General features: G+C 41.0%; 2 protein-coding genes across 2 annotated transcripts; both read right to left on the bottom strand.

Annotated features, from left to right (window-relative positions):
* Positions 1-1,000: 1,000 nt before the first annotated feature.
* Positions 1,001-15,599, bottom strand: Dhc36C (Dynein heavy chain at 36C). Its single transcript, XM_011311592.1, is given in 21 exon segments — positions 1,001-1,372; positions 1,436-1,717; positions 1,779-1,930; positions 2,003-2,240; positions 2,546-2,756; positions 2,826-3,423; positions 3,504-3,692; positions 3,864-4,044; positions 4,250-5,576; positions 5,646-5,818; positions 5,949-6,732; positions 6,818-7,047; positions 7,163-12,689; positions 12,774-12,995; positions 13,143-13,580; positions 13,657-13,799; positions 14,095-14,244; positions 14,315-14,468; positions 14,565-14,670; positions 14,734-15,218; positions 15,403-15,599. Coding segments are annotated over 21 exon segments (11,994 nt in total). The 3' UTR covers positions 1,001-1,165.
* Positions 15,600-16,189: 590 nt separating this feature from the next.
* LOC105270539 (uncharacterized) lies at positions 16,190-19,786 on the bottom strand. Its single transcript, XM_011311560.1, has 5 exons — positions 19,627-19,786; positions 18,824-19,102; positions 18,340-18,358; positions 17,931-18,035; positions 16,190-17,469 (listed from the first exon to the last, which is right to left on the bottom strand). The coding sequence occupies exons 2-5, from the start codon at positions 19,019-19,021 to the stop codon at positions 17,423-17,425; spliced, it is 369 nt and encodes a 122-aa protein (XP_011309862.1). The 5' UTR covers positions 19,022-19,102; positions 19,627-19,786; the 3' UTR covers positions 16,190-17,422.
* Positions 19,787-20,251: the final 465 nt, after the last annotated feature.

Consider the following 20,251-nt stretch of genomic DNA (forward strand, 5'->3'; position numbering starts at 1 on the left):
TCCCTCCGAATATCATTGTCCGATAAATGTCGGATTTTTCCCTCAAACATCTCGATTTTTCTCCCCAATATAATAAGTTGTGCATAAGTGTGGAAAACAACAATAACAAAAAATGATATCCCTCCAATCAATATCATTATCCATATACCCTCAGCTAGAGCCGTAGCCGAATAGCACAAAGTAAAAAAAAAGGGATTGGACAAGGGCAGGGGATACCACCAGGTATCTAATAAAGGTGCTAATTCTTCTCCCGCGATGATAGTGTTAATTAGATCAAACAATTCGTTATCTGAAAGTGAAATGATTTCATTACGCGTTTATAATTTTTAAGAAATCTCGTGATAATTGTTTGACATACCCAGGTACGTCCAACCCTTCAGTAAAATGAGTAACCATGTAATTTTCCTGGAAAACCCAGCATACCGATGCATAATTGTTCTGTCTTCTCTGGAAAAATCAATCTGCCAATCTCTTCGCATTTTCTCCACGAGAAGTGGGAGAATTTTTCGATTTGAGTAGAAAGCAATGATTGTGCTCATGACATGAGCATTACGTTGAAAAACACTCAAGCGATCCAGCAGTGGTGCAGCCATATTTTCATTATAGTAGGTTGCAATTAATTCCGGCAAAGCAGAAGATAGAATAATCGTAAGAGAAATGAAGAATCTCGTTCGATTTGATCTTGCAGAATCGCCCCATATCCCAAATGTATTCAGAGTAAAGCGAGGGAGTTCGATTTCCCAATTATGATTTTCATCGCTCGAATACTCATCAAATTCTCGATTCCACATCCGTTTCGTTAGTAATTGGAGTCGTTTCATTTTTTTATTCGTCAACTCCTCCCTTTGTAATGTCAGTTGTCACACTGACATTTCTTTTCAATATTCTCCTTATCGAATGCGACATTTGAACGCAAATAAATTCTACAATAGGTGACTCGTGTTATTGAATTGCAATAAAATTGTATGAACAATTTTTATATCGGGTACCAGATCGGTTGTTTATTTTCTTAGCTAAACACATGAAAAAATGCAATTGGCCACCTCATGTGGCAATTCGAGGTATTGACATTCGCTATCTAGATTTGGCGGCAAGTAAAGAAAATATTTTACAAAATTGGGTTAATTGGTAAATATTGGTGACTAGCTATGACATTAGGTGGAATTTATTGAGACAGTTGGCAAAGCATCGCCACTCCTCTGATGATCCAGTGCTCTTCGGATTTAACTGTAGGAATTCTCAGGGCAATAACAAAATTTGTGGAGTGCCCAGTAGTCGATAAAACTCCTCTGCGTTCGCTTGTTTTATACACTGGACTCGTATACGTCTGATTTGTTGGGAGATCCCCACGTTTCATGGGCACCAGCCAGATCTATGCGTTCCAAATAAATATTAGTATTTGAAATTCACGATTTTATAGATCTCTCATACATACAAAAGGCACTTCATCGTAAAGTATCTTGGGAAAGCTTTCCTCGAGGATCATTTTCTCCCTATCGAACCTGGCACCATCCAGGAAAAGCCCATAAACGTAGACACCGTCATCAGGTGGTTCGTCGAAAGAACTTTTCTTGAGAAAGACAAAGTCATAGACTAGCAAATCGATTGGTATGTGATATTTCCTCGCAAAATTTTGTATCGCCCCCGTGAGAAATGCTTGGGTGAAATAAAATCCTGAGACCCAGTAAGTCGTTGGAGGTCCATCCTCGAACCATTTCTATCGAGGAAAAATTAATGGCTGTTTATTTGCGTGAAATAAATTAGCGTAATGGCTTCACCTGCAGAAAGTGCAATCTCTGCAAAAAATCATTGACATAACTTCCCAGAGGCTTGAGTGATGGATAGGAATTTTTCATCCAGAGAGCCGAAATTTTCCCTTTCAAAATGGCATCCGCCACTTCTTCCAGCTCCAACGACATGACAATCAGTCCTGAAAGCAGGCAATTCCGCGGGTTCTCGTGAAAATTGTTTAATGGAAATAGTTAAATTGAGAGATAAGTGCCTTTGATCGCCTTCTGCACGTTGGCGAGACTCGTTCTGATGCAACTCAGCAGCTTATTGAATCGACCCATCTCCTGAACTAAAACTGTATTCATGCTTTGATTGTAGGATGTTGGGTATTTCTCGAGGGCTTCAACGAGATCAAAGTTCTTAGGGAGTTTACTCAGTATGTCTCCTGCAACTGAGAATATCACCTCGTCGGGCGACATTTCACCACTTCCCGTTGTTTTTGACGTTTCCTAAATGACAATTAATTTCTCATTATTTGAAGTCTCTCCTCCAATTGTTCCATAAATTTTCCAATTTTTAAATCAATTACATTTTCCACCCAAATCGTAATAATTACCTTGATTTCCCATAAATCCTGACGCAGTATAATTGATATTGAACAATTATTAAAAAATGATTAGTCTAATAATTCCGTTAAAAATGAATTAATCTCTTACCGTTCTTTCCTAATAGTCGCATTGATGAGAAAATATTTGAATCGAGGAATAAAAATAAAAATACGAAACTATGACTGAAAAATTGGACGAGAGAATACCTGAGTGAGAAGAAGTGAAAAACACAGTAAATCAGTCTCCTGTTGATCCTTAATAATATCCGCATTATCGTTCATTCCAAAAACACTGGGTGCAGTGATGAGAGGCAATTTTTTAGTGTAATCCATATAGGCCTCGTGTTCCTTAGCAGCTGGACAATAATAAGCGTCTGTTGTCTCGTCGAAGTAATACTTATCTTCATCAATGACTCCGCTGTAATTAAAAAAAAAATTCCATCCCAGTGATTTTTACTGGGAACAAAAAGAATTATTCTCTGCTCACTCGCTATAATATTGGCCTAGAATTGTATTGAGAGTTCGTCTGTCCCACGCATCAGTGACTCTTCCTCCATAATTACACTCTCCCGTGAGGTACCTGAGTGCTTCGAAGGGCACATCATCGTATTGATTCAAAAAAATATTCAATTGCAAGACACTGATCCTGAGATCAGTCTCATTGAACTCGTAGGGTGTGTTCCAACCGATCGGTCCGAATTTCCTCCTCTCCTGGACAATAGCGTGAAAAAAGCACAAACAGTACAGAAGTTTCTTGAACTCCATCGATTGCTTGCAGGACTCGAAAAAATCAGGCTCACAGATCGGGTCACTGAGATAAGACCTGATGATATTGGCTCGCAAACCTTTGGGCGGTTCATTAGTCATTTTTATACTGTTCTGGAGGACAGTAACTGGGAAGTGATCAGCGGGATAACTTGTCAGCCACAGGCGAAAGTCCGGATGAATAGTATCGGGTACGAGACCCTCGCAGATTTTCTCCAGGGTACCCATCCAACTTTTAGCTAGATGACAATTCTGGAGAACTATCCAGTGGCCATAACGGACACCATTGTTTATTAGTTCTTCTGCGATCGGTCCTTGACCTGGCGAATAATTTTTTTTTTTTAGAAATTTCATTCGCTTCGCTGTCCAAATAAATTTTCACTCTCAACATTTGGCGTACCCTGTCCCAGCGACAACGAAAACAATCGACTTGACCCAAATCCCTGGTCATCAGCAAATTTCAATAACACCTGTGCGGGATCAGCCCCGGGGGTTAATATAAATATCAAAGGGACAGCGCAGTTTGAATCTGCGTAGGATGATGCTAAATCGAACGGCGGTGGGTCGATGAATTGATGGCCAAGCTCGGCTGAAACAAAACCGCATCCACATAATTCTCCCTCGAATTTATTTCTCAAGATTTTCCACGGAAAAAATATAATTCTTCAATAGAAAGTTCATTTTTTAAAAATGATCGATCTAGAACGAATTTTTTCGATAATGAGATTCACGGATTTGTCCATAAAATCCATTAACTCACACTCCACAAAATTCTGCACAGCCGGCACGACTTTATCAGGTCGTACACATCGTAGCACCAGTAGTTTTTCCAACCCCGTTAACTCATCGAATGGGGAAGGAATTGGAACCACCTGGGGCTCTTTAGCATCGAAGAAAACTTTCCATGCGTTGTTGTTTTTAATGAAAGACTCTCGGATTCCCTAGGAATAAATTCATACCCCTAAATATGTAAAGTATTGATCGTCAACTCATGGAGACGTCACGGGAGATTAATCATTCACTGCGTATTGGAAATAAAACTCGACATTAACATTTTTCTGTGTCGAATCATCTCCTTGGGGCTCATTCAAGGTTACGAATAATGGATAGGCGAGTAAGAAAGGTTAATTAAATATAAATAATTACTTTAAACCCCTGAACATCATCCAACCGACAGAGTTCATCCCACAGTTTAACCGGCATCCAACTACAGGGATTAACGTGTGGATTATCCAGGCCAACTCCCCCAGTCAGCAGAAACATCCACTGAACTGGAGGTACCCCAGTACCCAATTTATCCCGCAGATTAATTGCCAGAAGCATGGAGAACAGGAGTTTATCCTTCTCAAAGAGAGAACGACAGACATTAACATATAAGGAGTACGTAAAATGCTTTCTGAGATCGGCAAGCCTCAATTCCACAGTCTCAGCTTGTCCAGTGTTGTCGATAGAGGCCTTGAAGAGATTAACAAACCAAACGAGCGAGTACTGGTACATGGGATCGATATTCGATAGAACAGCTATCGCGAAAAAAAGAATAGTCGAGTATTCGGCGATCGGTGTGTATTGCAATCTCGTGGTATCGATTGATTTTTCCGTGACTTCAGCAGCAGCTTGTTTTGCTTGAATATCATTGCTGAGGATTTTCGATGAGGTGAGGACACCGATCGCCTCCTCGTCCTCAAGAATATTCCCCTCGGACACGGATAGCACCTCCAAAATTTTGTCTTCGGTTTCCTTTAAGAGTTTTTTGTTGGCTGCTCCTTGTATAATCAACGAATTCTTCTCTGCCTCGAGATCGGGCCTCTCTTTTGCCACGACGATCCCCAGAAGTTGGTCTTCAAGACCACTGGGTGTTATCACAAAGTTGAGAAGCGTCACTTTGACTGCGATTTCTGGTAGATAATGGGGATTCCCAAGTTTCGTCGTGATGTAGAGACGGAAACTCATACTGTACTCAACGACAGAGTCACCCAGTTTGATGCAAAGCGCACCACCTTGTTTGAATGTCTGTTTGAGAAGAACGGGTTCGAGCATGGCGTCGAGATCTTCTGGCACGTTCTCCAAAAGAATCGGCTGTCCGAACTGAATGGCATTCTCCAGTACTCTGGGATAGTCCGGTTGTGTGAGTCTGATTATACTCATGTTGTTGGTCTTCTCCATGTTCTTGACCCATTTGTTAGCTTGACCCTGGGGATCTATCATTAGTGGCCAGCGTCTTGCATTCTTAATTATTATTCCGTTATCTATGGAGAAGCTGTCGCTAGGTAGACCGGCAATTATCCAAGAACGAATCAGGACTTGATCTCCTAGAACATCTTTTAGGGAGAAATCTTCTGTGCAGATGACGTCAAGACTTTGACAACGCGAGACCCAATTTTTTATTTGTTTTATACGATAGGGCGTGGTGAAGACACCCAAGTAGGCAACGATGCCAGAGGCTATTATTACGTCACCAGTAAGTTTCTCGTATCTATAAAAAAGTTGTTTTAATCTACACATGAATTTATCTGCAGTTGAAAGGTGATGCCCATTCCATTACCTTTCACCCAGTTCTTTAGCACTCTCTGACCACCTCGTGTATTCTCCCCCGAGCCCTCCAATCAATTCCTCCGCTCGTTTGAGTTTTTGCTCGCAGTCCGCAACTTTATCAATCATCCCTTGATAATCGGCTTTTTTCGATGACAAATTCGCCTCGAGTATCGCCAGTTTCGCCTAAAAGTCATTTAACAAAAGGATTTCATCGTGATTTATTGGATTCCCTTGGGGCAATTTATAGCGAACTTGGTTGAGATAACCCAACACGACTCCCATCAAATTTATTGATTGACGATGAAATATCTACCTGAACTTCGGCCAACTGCGCTCGCTTGGCATCCAATTTATCCATGGCCTCGTTATAAACTTGCTGCGCCTCGGCCAGGGCTTTCTTCTTGGGTGCAACTACCCTCGCAACTTTGTCATACTCCGTGATGGCGTACACCCATTTGCATAAACCTTCGCATGCTGTCGACGATGTCTTAACTTTTTCCGGATCGAAGTTTGGATTCGTTAGATAATCCTTCTTGATCTTGTCGATAACCTTTTCAGGGATGTTATCCTTATCAAAATTTATGAGAGAATCCAAAAATTTGGCGTCACTCAAAATTTTCATAGAGACTTTCCAATAATCATCGACTGATTTTCCATCGGGTCCCTGGACCTTCTCAGGTTTCATTTCCTTGAGGATGCAGATACTCTCCATTACGAGTTTGACGTTTGCGGGTGGATTTTTCATGGTCTTCACAATGGATATATCAGCTGGTGTGAGGGTATTCAGGGCGGCTTGAGCTGCATTGAGGATTGGCAATGCATCTGCCAAATTGGCATCGCACTCTGCTTTTATCTCCTCAGCTTCGCTCGCAACCACCATCGCAGCTTCCTCATCTACCTTTACAATTTTTTCTACCTCGGCAACTTCCGAGGATTCTTTCTCCACTGTTGCGAGAATTCTCTGCACATCTTGAGCTGCTGTTACAAGAAGTGGCTGCAGACCTTTGAGGGTCTCCTGCATCTCAGTCACCTGGTGTTGAGTCGAGTCCAAACGATCCAAACCACCTTCGTACCTTGTTTTCGCCAGCATTATTTCCCTGAAATACGTTGGAAAAAAAAATATATTCCAATATATATTCCTAAAAATAATAATTCTCCCTCACAGAAGGGTATTTCACTCACTTCCTCTTATTATCCAAAAGATCTTTAAAAGTATTAATCATCTCTAAATAGGACGTGGGTGTGACATAATTAAATCTCCCCAGTCGAATTCGAAATTCCTCACTCAATTCTTGCGTTGACACATGAAAATACTGGCACATATCGATGCCAGCCTTCCTCTCATGATCCGACAGTTTAATTTCCCCCAGGAATCTCGTTGCAACAGCAAGTAGTGCATCCTCTGGCCATGGCTATCACGATCATGATTAAAAAGCAAATAATACAATGATTACTGTATCGGTTTAAACACCGAACGCAACAGAATGTAAACAAATTTTATTGGCTCAGAGGGTGGTGGGGGTTTACCTGGAGCCAATCGATCGTGCAACAGTTGACGAGGGCGGGGAATGTTCTCACTCGGTTTCGAAAGCCATCGCCAATCGGTGACATGGCCACCACTATATGCAATTGATCACGTGCTATTTGTACAAATAAATTGAACAGAGCGACGGGACTTCCATCTGTTTGGTTGGCCCGTTCTCGTTGGCGATCGATCTGTCGCATTTTCTCGCAAATCTCGGCTTTTTCATCGGTATTGAAAAGATTTGGCACTTCACCGGAGTTCAACATGTTACTGATATCCTCCAGGAAGCTCTCTTTTTTCAACTGGCTATCAGTGAATAGGAAAGTTGAATGAAGCTCAGTAGCTGTTGTCTTCTTCAGGATCATCTTCAGATCCTCGTGCCACTCGTGAACACCATATTGCTTGCTAATCTCCACCTGGAAGAGATCGTACTCGCAGATGTGAGAAGCTAATTTCGATAATGACTGTCTTCCTGAACCACCGACACCGACAAGAAGGGCATGACTTCTCGGTTGCTTGATGATCCTCGCTATCTTGGATAAATGCTCTATAGCGAATCTGAAGAGTACGAGATTCATCGGCTTCTTCGTCATTGAATTGTACTCAATCAGATACCCCTCGACGATCGACCGGAGAAGCTCAAGATCCGGGATCTCTTGATACAAGCGGGTGTCAGCTTTGGGATCCAGAAAATCACAGAAAACAAGCTTTCTCAGTTCAACTTCTCCGATGGGTGCGCTCCCCAAATCCTCGAAGAGGGCATCGAAGTTGCCGTCCATTCGCTTCTCCACGGTTGTCCTGAGCTGTTTGATCAGCCATTGGATGTCCACCTCATCGACCAATCTATCCCCGAATACTCTCAGAATCTCATGGACCCACAGTCGTTTCATGTTGGCCAGCGTCGGCATAGATTCTGGAACAGACAACAGCACTCCCTGGATGACTCTCGAGAAGTCCCTCATATTGAACAAATAATGGGACTTGGATGGAGTTGGCAAAAGATTGATCAAACTCTCTTTATAAATATCCAGCGTTGCCATCACGACTTGATCAATGCAAGGATCAAATTCCTTGCTGAAACCCCTCGTGTCCAAATGCCAAAGCACAATTTTACTGAAAATAGTGGTCATCACTTGGTCCTCGAACTCCGAAATGGCGAGGGTGAAGAAGTGTCTCTTGAATCTCGGGGTTACATCCTTTCCCCCGCTGACGGGAGGTCCCATTGCGCACATCAGCTGAACCTCGATGAGCTTTAAAGGGTTCTTCTCCTTCCTATCATACCACTGGCCGTGGTCCAATAATTGCCGCAGAAGTTCGATCGGCGGTTGCGCCCCATACGTCTCCTTCAATGGCATCGATACATCATCTACAAAAACAACCCATCGTTTACCAATCGGTGGACCATAAACTCCCTTTCTCCTCTTGTCTAATTTACTCATTACAATGTCCTGGGTCTGATTCGCCGACGTTTGGGCCGAGAAATTGATAAACAGCGGTTTAAACTTAAGAGTATCATTTCTCTTAAGGAGAAAATCAATGATGTAAACCGACTTTCCGGTGCCAGTCGGGCCGACAAACAGCACAGGCTTTGAATGCTGGACGAGTAATTGAAACAGCGTAGTATATCTGATAGTCTCGACGGTCGGCACAATAATCTGATTTACTGGTACGTCACGGGGTATGGGGGGAGCATTCATCAATTCATCGGACCACAGCTTCCACTTGCCCTTGCCCTCTCGAATGAATCGATAATCAAATACTATTCCGTCCTTGGGCATTACGAATATGTAAGGCTTGATCGGTGGTTGAACGACGTCTGGAAGTTGAAACAAATCAGCTAAACTCTGAGGAAATTCCTTCTCAAGAAGCCCTCGGAATAAAATGCTGAATTTTTCACGGTGATTGGCCTCCAGAGTTCCACCCATTGCCCATATGCAAGAGAAGAAGAACGAGCCCTCGAGTTGAGCTCTCAAATCAAGCTCACTGGGAATCGATACTTCCTTCTCTGGATCATCCTCTCGGTAGTCATCGATGAAGCAATCCATCAGATAAGTTATGGATCGTAGAAGATTGGCGTCTGGCATTGGGCACATCTCTTTCAATCCACCCCTCCGAAGAAGATGGAAAAGGGGCCTGCAGAAGCGAAGGAACAATGAGTCGTAGAGGAACGTCTTCAAGAAACTGGTGACAAGAGGAGGAAGGGTTTCCAACCAGGATTGAAGGAGTGGCTCCCAGCCGAGAGCAACGGGCTCCATGTAGATCATACCGCACCGGGAGACTGTAGCTGGTGAAGCCGCTTCCAAGTCCATCGGTTCAAAAATTAAATTAGTTGTTTTAGCTAATTGTATTATCTCGCCGCTCATCAGGCACAGTTTTTTATTATCATCTAGAACTGTGTTCATGTTCTCTATCCATACTGCGTCGATAGGTCCATCGAATATCAACCATTTTCGATTGCTATTCGTTGAAACCGCGAATGTTCTGTAGCTGATCGCTAGAACACCATCACTCCATTCGTGGGAAGCTGGATCGAATTGTCCGTAGAGTTGTCCCATTGTTATTGATTTTGGATTTATTACAGTTATTTCAACTTTGTGTTCGTTAATGAGATTTCTCTGTTCACAAATTTCTAAGGCGGCAGCCAGCATCTTGTAGGCCTCGGTCTTGCCTCCGAATGGATATCCCACAATCATAAAACCATGTCGAACGATCATCATCTCGTAGATCTGTTGAATCTTCTCGAGAAAAACTGGTACACATTGAATATTGGCTGTCTTACATGCCTCAAAGATGCAGCTGTTGAGATCTGTGTAGTCGGACTCTGGAAGGACAACATTGGGAAAGAGATCTGAAGTAATGCCTTGGAACAAAGGTAAATCGTGACTCAAGAACTTCGGGAGATTGACGTCTGTTATGCTACGAAGCATCAGAATATCCTCACTCTCTTGTGGATATTTCAATTTGAGATTACCTGCGGCAACGAGAACGGACTTGACTGCTCTCATCCCATAGTCGTAGTGGCTTTGACTCGACAGTTGTTCCGAGCACAATCGATACGCCATTACGATTTTTACAGAGAGAGGACGAGCATTGTAGAAGCCGTAGGAGTAAAGAGTATTTTCAGCAATGAGACCATAATCGGGAACCATCATGGCAACGGATCGGAATAATGCCTTCAAGTTATCCGGTAACTCCGAGCGTCCCGCATACCCCGGATTCATCGTGATAAAAACTGCACAAGTCGGATCCAAATTTAATTCAGTCCCCTCGAAAACAAGTTTAGTCTTCTTTGCTTGAATGGCGCGTTGGATAGTGAGAATTTGTTGGGCAACGACCGACAGAACTTCCAAGTCAATTCGATTGAATTCATCGAAGCAGGACCAAGCCCCAGAGGCAGCCAGTCCTTTGAAAAATTTTCCCAATGCTATATAGTCTAGACCGTCAGAACAATTGAAGACAACGCATTGTTTGGCGATGGCTTTCGCCAAGTCTTTAGTTGTCTCGGTTTTTCCGGTGCCCGCGGGCCCCTCTGGAGCGCCTCCCAGATTCAAAGCTAGGGCACCAAAAAGAGTTCTGTAGCAACGATCAGTGAGAGGTGTGATAACCAGACGTCCGCTATTCCCAAGGTACTCATATCCGTATTTCAGGGAGGAATTAATCATCATGGTAATCATGTTGTCCTCGAGCCAGTAGTATCTCAATTGACAGAGCCATTTGAAGTCAGTTGCTCTCATTACTTGTTTCTCCCACAAATCAACAGTAACGTCTCTTGAGTGAACATCCAACGTCACTAGAGCTTCCAATGTCGTTCGATTCTGGGTCGATAGTTTTCCTCGAACAAGAATGATTATCTTATTGAGCTCTTCATTGCACACGTCGACGTAGGCCTTGAGTGCATCTAAACCGTGTGGAAAAGCTTCCGTAACATCAGAGGTCCAATACAATTGACCAACACAGAGAATCGTTTGACCGGGCCAGTCAAGCACCCATTGAGACCGTTTCTTTCCAAGGTAAGCATCCTTCGCTCGGATTACCTGAGCCTTGATGCTCTTTTTCATATCCGTCTCTAACTCCACGAGCCACTTTTCCACCTGTCCCCGAGCACTCGCTGTATCAATCTTATCTTCCAGTATTATCATTTCCCCCTCCGATGACTCCATCGTTGTCACCTCCATCTCCTCCGTGAATGCTAATTTAGCGATGCCCTCGAAGCATTTTTTTAAGTGCGGTTGAACCCGCGTCGGGTCTTTAGTCTCAGAAAGAATCTCGAGTAGTTCGTCGTTCGATAGGAAGAAGAATCTCGGAAAGAAGAGTCGTTTCTTCTCCAAGTAGTCATTGAGACCTTTTTGAATTAGATCAAGGAGACCCGTACATTTTTTCAGTCTGTCCAACATCTTATCAATCTCTACGACAGACATTACTCTTGGATCTTGCATTACCGAGTTCATTATGTCACGCCATATTTTGTCGACAGCGCTAAATCGTCGACCCTCTTCTGGCATTTGTTGTTGAATGTCTGGAGATGAAAATATGGGTTCTAGATACATCCAGGTTGCCTGTACTTTCAACCAGTAGTCCATTATATCCTGGAGTAGATATAATTTGGCTTCCCACTCTAATGTCTCCTTCTCGAAAGGCTTTATGTAGAGAGAGTTCTTCATGGTTTGGGCTTTCGTCAGGTGATCGTCCAGCAGCAGCTGAATCTCATCGACACTCGCTATTACGTATGTCCCGGTGTCTCTGTATGGATTGACAATAAATTCAATTGGTGTCCAGTCATCATGCATCTTGAGGAGAGCCTTCTCGAGATTGCTCTCCTTTGTGGCAGCTTCGGATATCCCCTCGAATTTCGACACGTACTCATCCAGACCAAAGTCTATTATTTTAGCGAGCGTCATGTTCTCGTCGACTTTAATAGGAAAGCCCACGATCTCGGAGACTTGAGTCCAATGTCTGTTCTTCATTCCTGGATTTCCGAGATTAGCTATCAGTGCCATGTGCTCTCGAAACTCCTCTATTTGAATTCTCACGGTCTCCGCGAGTTTTCGAACTGCCGGTTCCTGGAATATTTTTTCCAGCTTGAAAACTGTTCGATAAGCTGTTCCAGAGTCTGTCTCGATGGTCTCTGGATCGTGGCTGCCGATCATCGATGTCATCCACGTGTGGTGTTGGGAGATGAAATCGCAGGCTACATCATAAAATTTTTTGTACGGTGACAGCTTGTCAGCGATTTTTTTGCGCAATGGATACTGCGATAACTCCCAACCGAACATCTGTTCCTCCTCGTTGAACGAATCGATCGTGTCCATGGCACCCACCAGGCGATTTTCCAGGCTCGTCGCTTTTTTCTTATAGCGGAATATTTCGTCAACGCTGCCCCAGTACTGCATCTCGTCGCAGTATTTCTCCCAGATTTTTAAGTCACTGTGGAACTTGTCAATTCGTGACAGAAGGGCCTCTTGATACTCACCCTTTTTCGAGTCGATTATTTTCAAGTGTTCTTCGAAGATCGAAGCCATTCGATGATACCTGCAAAATTTATTGTTCACGTTGGTGCTGATGATGATGATGAGTGGTGCCAGGAAAAATGGAGATTTATGAGGAAGTGATTACCATCCAAATGCAAAATTATTGGTCTTCAATTCAACAGGAGTGAGCAGCGTGTAATCCGACAAGAATTGAACGTACTTTATGACTCCTCTCAATCGATTTTCCAAGTCGAGGAGCATCTCTGTTTGAGCTTTAGCGACGAATTCCTTCAGCGCCATTAGTTCTTTTGTGTTGGCGGGAACACCGAGAGCTCGCTCCGCTATATTCTCATAATCCTCTCCGATGCTGCATCATGAAAGAATTTTCTTGGTAAATACTGTTTCCTATCACTAGATTTTTTATCGAATTCGTCCCAAGGGAAAAATTCATATTCATTGATAAATCATTTGATTCATTCTAATTCCTTCATTTTTTCTACCCTTTTTTACCTACATCCTGGACTTTGATTGATAATCCGCTATCATTTTATCGACGAGATTGCCCTTCAGTAAATTGGCAATTCTTGACATGTACTCCATGAAATCCTCTCGATGCACATCAAAAATTCCGCTGAAGAAAGTACGATCGAATTCCACTGGAATATTTTTCGCGAGTTTATCGTACTTGTCGATGAGTTTCGAGTATTCGTCGAAAGTTCGGGGTGGATCGGCCATTAGAAATTTTTTTACCAAATCCTCATCCACTTCGTTTATCAATGTCACGTATTTATCGAAATTTTGGATTTGCAACTCGGGGCCAATTCTGTGTTCTTGAACGACTTCAATTATTTGGTTTTTGTATTTATCCAGAATTTCCTCCAAAATTATCGGCTATAAATATTCATGAATATCTGATTATCAAATATTTCACGATTAATGAGAGCACGAATAACTCGAGATATTATTAGATTAATGAATATACCTTTAGAATGCCCTTACTGGTAGTAAATTTATCATACAACTTCCGCTCTATTCTCGGATATCCGCAAACAGCTTGATAAAGTGATCCCAGTAATGAGAGTAATGCATCCGTAAATGCTTTGAATGAGGGATCGAATCCAATAGTCTTACTCCTCACCACAACATTCACGTTGAAGCTGCAATTTATGTGCTTCGGAGAAAAAAAAAACCAAAAAAAGAAAAATACAATTGCTTTCCTCATCCTATGATTCAATTGCTATTGAATTTCCGCGAGTGCATGCGCAAATAAAATGAATGTGCCAAGTCTATATTTCTACAAAACTCTCACAGTTATTTTACTCACGATCAACTGTCGTCTAGATCCCCTACTCTGTGTAAAATATTCAATTCCATTTAATACCATCTAATTTGATTGCAATAATATATCATTAAATTAAATATAAAGAGATTACCGGGAATTATATTGTATAATTATATTGATTTACCGCAACTTTTATGAGAAATTCCACATAATCTTCCATTGAATTGAGACACAAATTGCAGAGCTGGCTCTCCATGACAATCGCAAGGCAATTGAAAAATTTTGTAATACTCTGTTCATCACTCTCGGCTGGTAATTGACCCTTCCTCTTCGCCTTTAATTAATTGACCGTCAATGATGCTGCAATTGTATTTTAATGAGGGAAAAAATGGAGTCCCACCTACCACTGTCACGATATTCATCAATTTTGGCAGCCAAATTCGGCAGAGTTTGTCTATAGTCCTCTTCACCATGGAATTAAACGTGTATTCGAAACTGGAGAGATCGTAGGGCTCGTTAGAGGCTAGCAATTCGGTTTTATCGATTAATCTCAGAGCCCTTGAAAATTCAATTCATTCACTGAGCTATTGAATTATTTAATTAGCTCATTCATTAATAAACTTGAGGGGACTATCTCCGGAGGGATTTACTCACTCGAAGTCCTGGTACCACAATTCCAGGACCTTCTTCATGCAGGGATGATAGAGATATAAATTCTTCTTGAGTTTCTGCCTTGACCTCTTGTATCTGACGGAGAATTCTGGAGGGAAATTCTTTATCTCGTATTTTTCCTTTGTCGTTCCCTCCTGGAAATCATCATTACATGTATTAATATATATATAATTATTCGGACAGTGTTGCACCTGTTTGTCTTGAATCTTCATTCCGTCCTCGAGTGGATCCTGCAGGACAAAATCGACTATTGATTTTTTCAAGCTCATGGCATAATCCTCCCTCGCATCATCAATAACACAGGCCAGGGTATTTTTGAATCTAGACTTCCACTTGGTCGGCACGAGGCTGAGAATCTCCTGGAGGAAGTCTGAATTTATAGGAGCCACATGAACATCATCAATTCCCAGCATGATGTAGTAGTAATATTTCAATAGATCCTCAGTGTCCTGGGCGTGAGTTATTTTATACTCATCGATATCTGCACCCGGATCTTCCTCCAATTTTTGATCAAGAATCATTCTCACGACATTTCGCCGGAATTCCTCTCGATTCCTTCGGAGTGTTGTGTAAGAATTTAATTTGAACGCCTCCTCCTTCTCTCGTCGTAATTTCATCGGCGAGGGCTTTCGTTTTCTATTAAATTTATTTATAATTTTAATTTTTACTTAAAGGGGATGAAATGGAATGAAAATAAAAAATAGACAGTTGAAAGTTTTTTGAAAAATTCAGCAATTTCGCAATAATGGAAATTCCCGCAAAAAGTGGTGAGTTCTGAGCAAAACTGCGGTAGGTGGGCTACTCAGAATTGTGGAATTACCTAGTCCTTCTAGGATCATCCAATATTGATATCGGGGGAGCCAGTACACTCTCATCTTCATAAAATCCACCCCTCAGGTGGGTAATTCTTCTTCTTTTACTTTGCACAATCTCGTTGCACTTGCCTTCTCTATTTTCACGACTCGTGCTTTCATCGTACGTAACCATCAACTTCTTACTCTTCAAGTCTCCACTCATAACTCAATATTTACCCGCCGAAGGGCACCAGAAACTCCTCAAGGAGTGAAACACTTCGAGTCATCTGCTTTAATTAATCGACAGGGAGAAAAATTTAAATTTATCTTAACGCAATTAATCAGCGGCAGCTTCACAATTAGTTGACAATGGCATCTGTCAACTAGTGGTAAACGATAACTAGAATGCAAATACCTTGGGGATGGGGTCTTGAAGTTTGATCTTATCGAGTTGGTTTCCATAGCTGCAATGTGCATTGGTTACCAAGGGTATGAATGTGTTTGGCTTGAACGTGCTCTGGTTAGACTGGCATTAACCGCTGTTTGAGTCCTGACGACGATCGATGTACATTCAATTATTCTCGGTATTAATTAGCTGTGAGTTGGGATGGCACTGGCTCAATATTAACTTTGACAATATCCCTGATGTGTGGGCATCAGTCATTGTCTTGACAAATTAAAAAATTGATTCCAACTTCATGTCGTACAGACGTATCGCTTCTATCATTTTCTTAACTCCAATTGAACAGAATGGGACTGGGGTATACAATGGACTCATTTATAGTAATAATGATAATTTAAAAAGGCTACAAATTACATTCAAATTTTTTATTCATAAATTTGTTTATTGCACATCGATCTATACATAAAACATTCCACACTATTTCGATTTCGTGTTCGCCAATTAAATTGTCCGACCAATTAGGTAAATAATTCATCCACTCGTATTGAATACAATATTAATGATTACGTGGGGATTTAATAATTCTCCAGTAGACTTGATTGTCACGTTTCCAGTAATGATATAACAATCTTTGATCCCTCGACATGACTCGTGCAATTGAAAATTCTCCAATTTTCTAGTGACCAATTAATTCCATCTTGATAAAATTCTAGATACATAATCCTTTGTATATAAACTATATGACAAATATTACAGCAATTGGATAGATACATATGTACACACATACCGTCGTCTCAATTACACTATTGAATGTCAAAAGAATAAACATTAATAAATTTGTCCAGTTGTAGATTTAATACAGTTCATTCAGTCGATCGACTCACATGCGTATGATTATGATTCAATCTTCAAATCTTTAATTACGTTTGGAAGTAAATACGGCTGGAGGTAAATACTTATACGATCATGGTAATATGTAGAATATACGAGGTATGAGCTCCAGTGACCAAGTGAAAAGCTTGAAATACCGAATTATCGATTTTGTCGGTCACCGTTCCCAACTCAATGCTTCACCTGCACATGCATTCACGTACATGCACTTTTTTTTTCATGACTAGAGTCTTCACTTCACAATATTAATTCGTCAAAATTTTCTATTCGTTTAATTTTCACGTTTTTCCAGAACGAAGTGGTACAACACTGGAATTCTCTCCTATTTTTTCAATTGTGCAATTATTTCAGGAAGAAAAGATTTCGGAAAAATTCACCGGATTTTTGTTGTCAAAAATGTTCTGCAGAAAAAAATCACTGGTTAATGAATTTTCAGTTTTACCACTCCCCCAATGAGTCAATTAAAATACCAAAAATCCGATGATCCACTTAAAAAAATGTAAATATTTCTTAAGTATCGATTGATATTTCCGTTTTAGTTGTCTTGTTCTTTATAATAATTATTTGTGTTCTCATATCCAACGCGCTAATTGGATTTTTTCATGACTCCGGTATGAATTTTCCTCCACAAGTTTAACGTACAAAGGAAGCCATCTATTCTCATTTCATTTACCGAGAGTAATTTTTCCCTCGCCATTTTATGCACATTGTAGATAATTTTTTACAATTTATCGCGACGACTACTCATCGGGCTAAGGTCTTGTGAAGCGATACCGGTACGGCGTCCAGGCGAATAACTCTATGGAAATAAATACATAAACGCCTGTAAAACCAACCGAACTCCATCGATTCATCTAAATACTACCGTACACGACATGCAAAAATCTTAAAAATTAATATTTTGGAAGCCACGCTAACTTGATGACTAATTGATTAATGTTGGTGTAGATTGGTGATCAGACCTACTCACTGCAAGCTATCGCAAAATAATTTAAAAAATCATAACACTTTAACCACATAAAACGTGATAAAATCTCTTAAAATGGCAGAATGATATGTGACGATGAAGATGATAGGCCTTTCATGATGATGATGATTGTATAATTTAAATATCGTGTGGCAGTTGCATTGAACACTAGTTTCAGCGCGTCAATTATTTGAAAAATTAAATGTTATAACGACAACATCGGTATCAAATGGATTAATAAAAACAGTGTGATAAAACCAAGGGTGAAAATTCACACAGTCTCTACGATTTACCATTATTGGTGAAGCATGGACACAGGGCGTTCAGTATCCGGTTGCAGAAGCCACGGGCTCGGCTGTTCCATCCGGTGATGATATCTCCACCTTTCAATCTACTCCCTGCAGTAACATGCATTCGCATTTTTTTTATTCACACCCGTAAAATCAAATAAATACTCCACTATTCAATCGACATTCCATTATTCACCTCTGAATTCCCGGCAATTCATCCATTTTTTTTCTCTCAAATTTCAGAAAATCGAAATCAAATTTATCGAAAAATTCAAAGTGACAATGAAAAAAAAAAAAAGAAATATCCCATTTTTTTTATTGATATTTATTATTTTATGAGTGAATGAAAGAAAAACTACTGTCTGCTCAAAACCTATGAATGATCTACTGACAGGAAGCTGCACTAAATTACCTTCACTATTTGCGCCATCCTGAAACACACAGGAATAGCAAAAATGTTACAGGAATTAGCCTAGTGGGTCCAAGCATCAGGAATAATAATTGCTACAGCAGCGATTCACAGGGAAACCAATGACTCATTAGTGCCTCAACAAAGCGATCAATGAAGCGTGGATTTTTTTTTTTTAAAAAGGGTGAAATACATTAAGTCATTCTGATGGCACTAATGGGTCGAATCAGTGAGCATTAACGAGTGTTCATTAACGTGGGTTGAATTACTCTGTTGAGGCATTCTTAACACGAAGTAAACGCACATGATTATAAAAAAAAAAGAATTATATTGACATAAAAAAATATTTCTGGTCATTTCCAGTGATTAATGCTCATTGATTTTGACGTCTGAATTAAGATAAGAAGATCCTAAGGGGTATTTGACAACTTCTTATTTTATGACAGACGTTTAATAAGTTTATTAAATATTTATTTGTTGGACAAACCTCGCCTTGAAGTTTTCTCCTGTGCGCCTCGGCGGCCGCAGTTTCTATCACTTCAGAAACAAACTTTGTCGTTTCTCTCATGAGTTCGTCATCGCTCTTAAAAGCCAGTTTCCTCTCCTCTAAATTGCCCGTCATCAGTTTACTCTCTTGCTCCTCCATCACCGGTGAATGAAATGACAGTGTCATTTTCCCGCTCATCTCTGTCGTTCTCTCGATCCCCGGCCTGTCAAATCCTTAACTTCCCATTCTCTGATTTCCCCTTTTTCCCAATCTGTCCACCTAAAATTCAATGATTAATCGAGCAATAAAAAATAAACCGAATTACCATAATTCCTCTAGAGACATCATAAACCTTGAGAAGCCGCGATAAAATAAGTCTCTGGAGAAATGCTCCTATGATGTTTGCAAAATGATATGAAATGACTTTTAGGCTTATCTCATTTTATCATTCCACGAGTGAATTAAATAGAAATATATGACTTGGTCGCGACTAACTTGCGATTAAAAAAATCCACAAAAAATCCCTGAACTACAGGTACCCCAAAATGGATTTATCCCACTTCCTCGAAATTCCCTGGATTATCCCTCCCCGAATTTTGATGCAACGCCAGTAGAAACATCCCGAGATACTCAGCCACAGGTGGCACACATTCAATTCCCCCAGAGTACCACCAAAATTATCACAAAAAATGACTCATCCAATGAAACACATGTATTAACACCTGACAGACCGGCTCACATGTCAATTACCATCATCCACTCCAACTCAATTAAAATAAATAATTAGAACCGAAAATACGCACCTCTCCGCAGAGCTCAACGGGGAGGCAAAAAATCCACCGGAATTAAAATATCAAAAAAAAAGAAAAAATCGAATCAATAATTTTTTTGACTGAAAATTGAGTTTTGTTTGGAGGAAAACTCCCGGCGACCCGGATACCTCGTAATGATCGGTCGCCTCGAGCCTGGCATTGCCCGACTGAATCTCTCATCCCCTCTCTTACCCCCTCTCTCACCCCCTCTTTCATCCCTCACCCACCCACCTTTCAACCATCCCCTCTCACCCGCAGGTACATTTTGCAAGCATGCGCCGTATCGATACCGATGTGTCGCGGAATCAAGTACATTTTATTTATTTTTTTTTTTTCGTCGATCCCCTATTTTTCTCTTCTATTTCTCCGCGATCTTTTGTCGCTTCTCGATAGAGGGTGAAAAGGGGTGGTAGAGGGAGATGGTGATGGCGAGAGAGGGAGGGGGGAGGGGTGGGTGATAGCGTGAATTGAGTGGGGAGAGCACCAGAGGATACAGACGGTACATCTCAGGGAAAATGAACAAGTCAATTGATTATTGAATAAAAAAATTGCGGAATTGGGTGGTGGGGTATGGGATTATCCGTTCGGTTAATGACTTTTTATATCAGAGCTTCGA

This window comes from Fopius arisanus, unplaced genomic scaffold, assembly GCF_000806365.1.
Source record: "Fopius arisanus strain USDA-PBARC FA_bdor unplaced genomic scaffold, ASM80636v1 scaffold00090, whole genome shotgun sequence".
Classification (NCBI taxonomy): Eukaryota; Metazoa; Arthropoda; class Insecta; order Hymenoptera; family Braconidae; genus Fopius; species Fopius arisanus.

Bases quoted from the DNA above. Each gene is read 5' to 3' on its own strand.
- LOC105270539 (XM_011311560.1), bottom strand. From the start codon at position 19,021: ATGAGCGGGAAAATGACACTGTCATTTCATTCACCGGTGATGGAGGAG. The intron at 17,470-17,930 runs GTAAATCGTAGA...TTATTTCCATAG, and splicing joins TCCATGCTTCACCAATAATG to AGTTATTCGCCTGGACGCCG.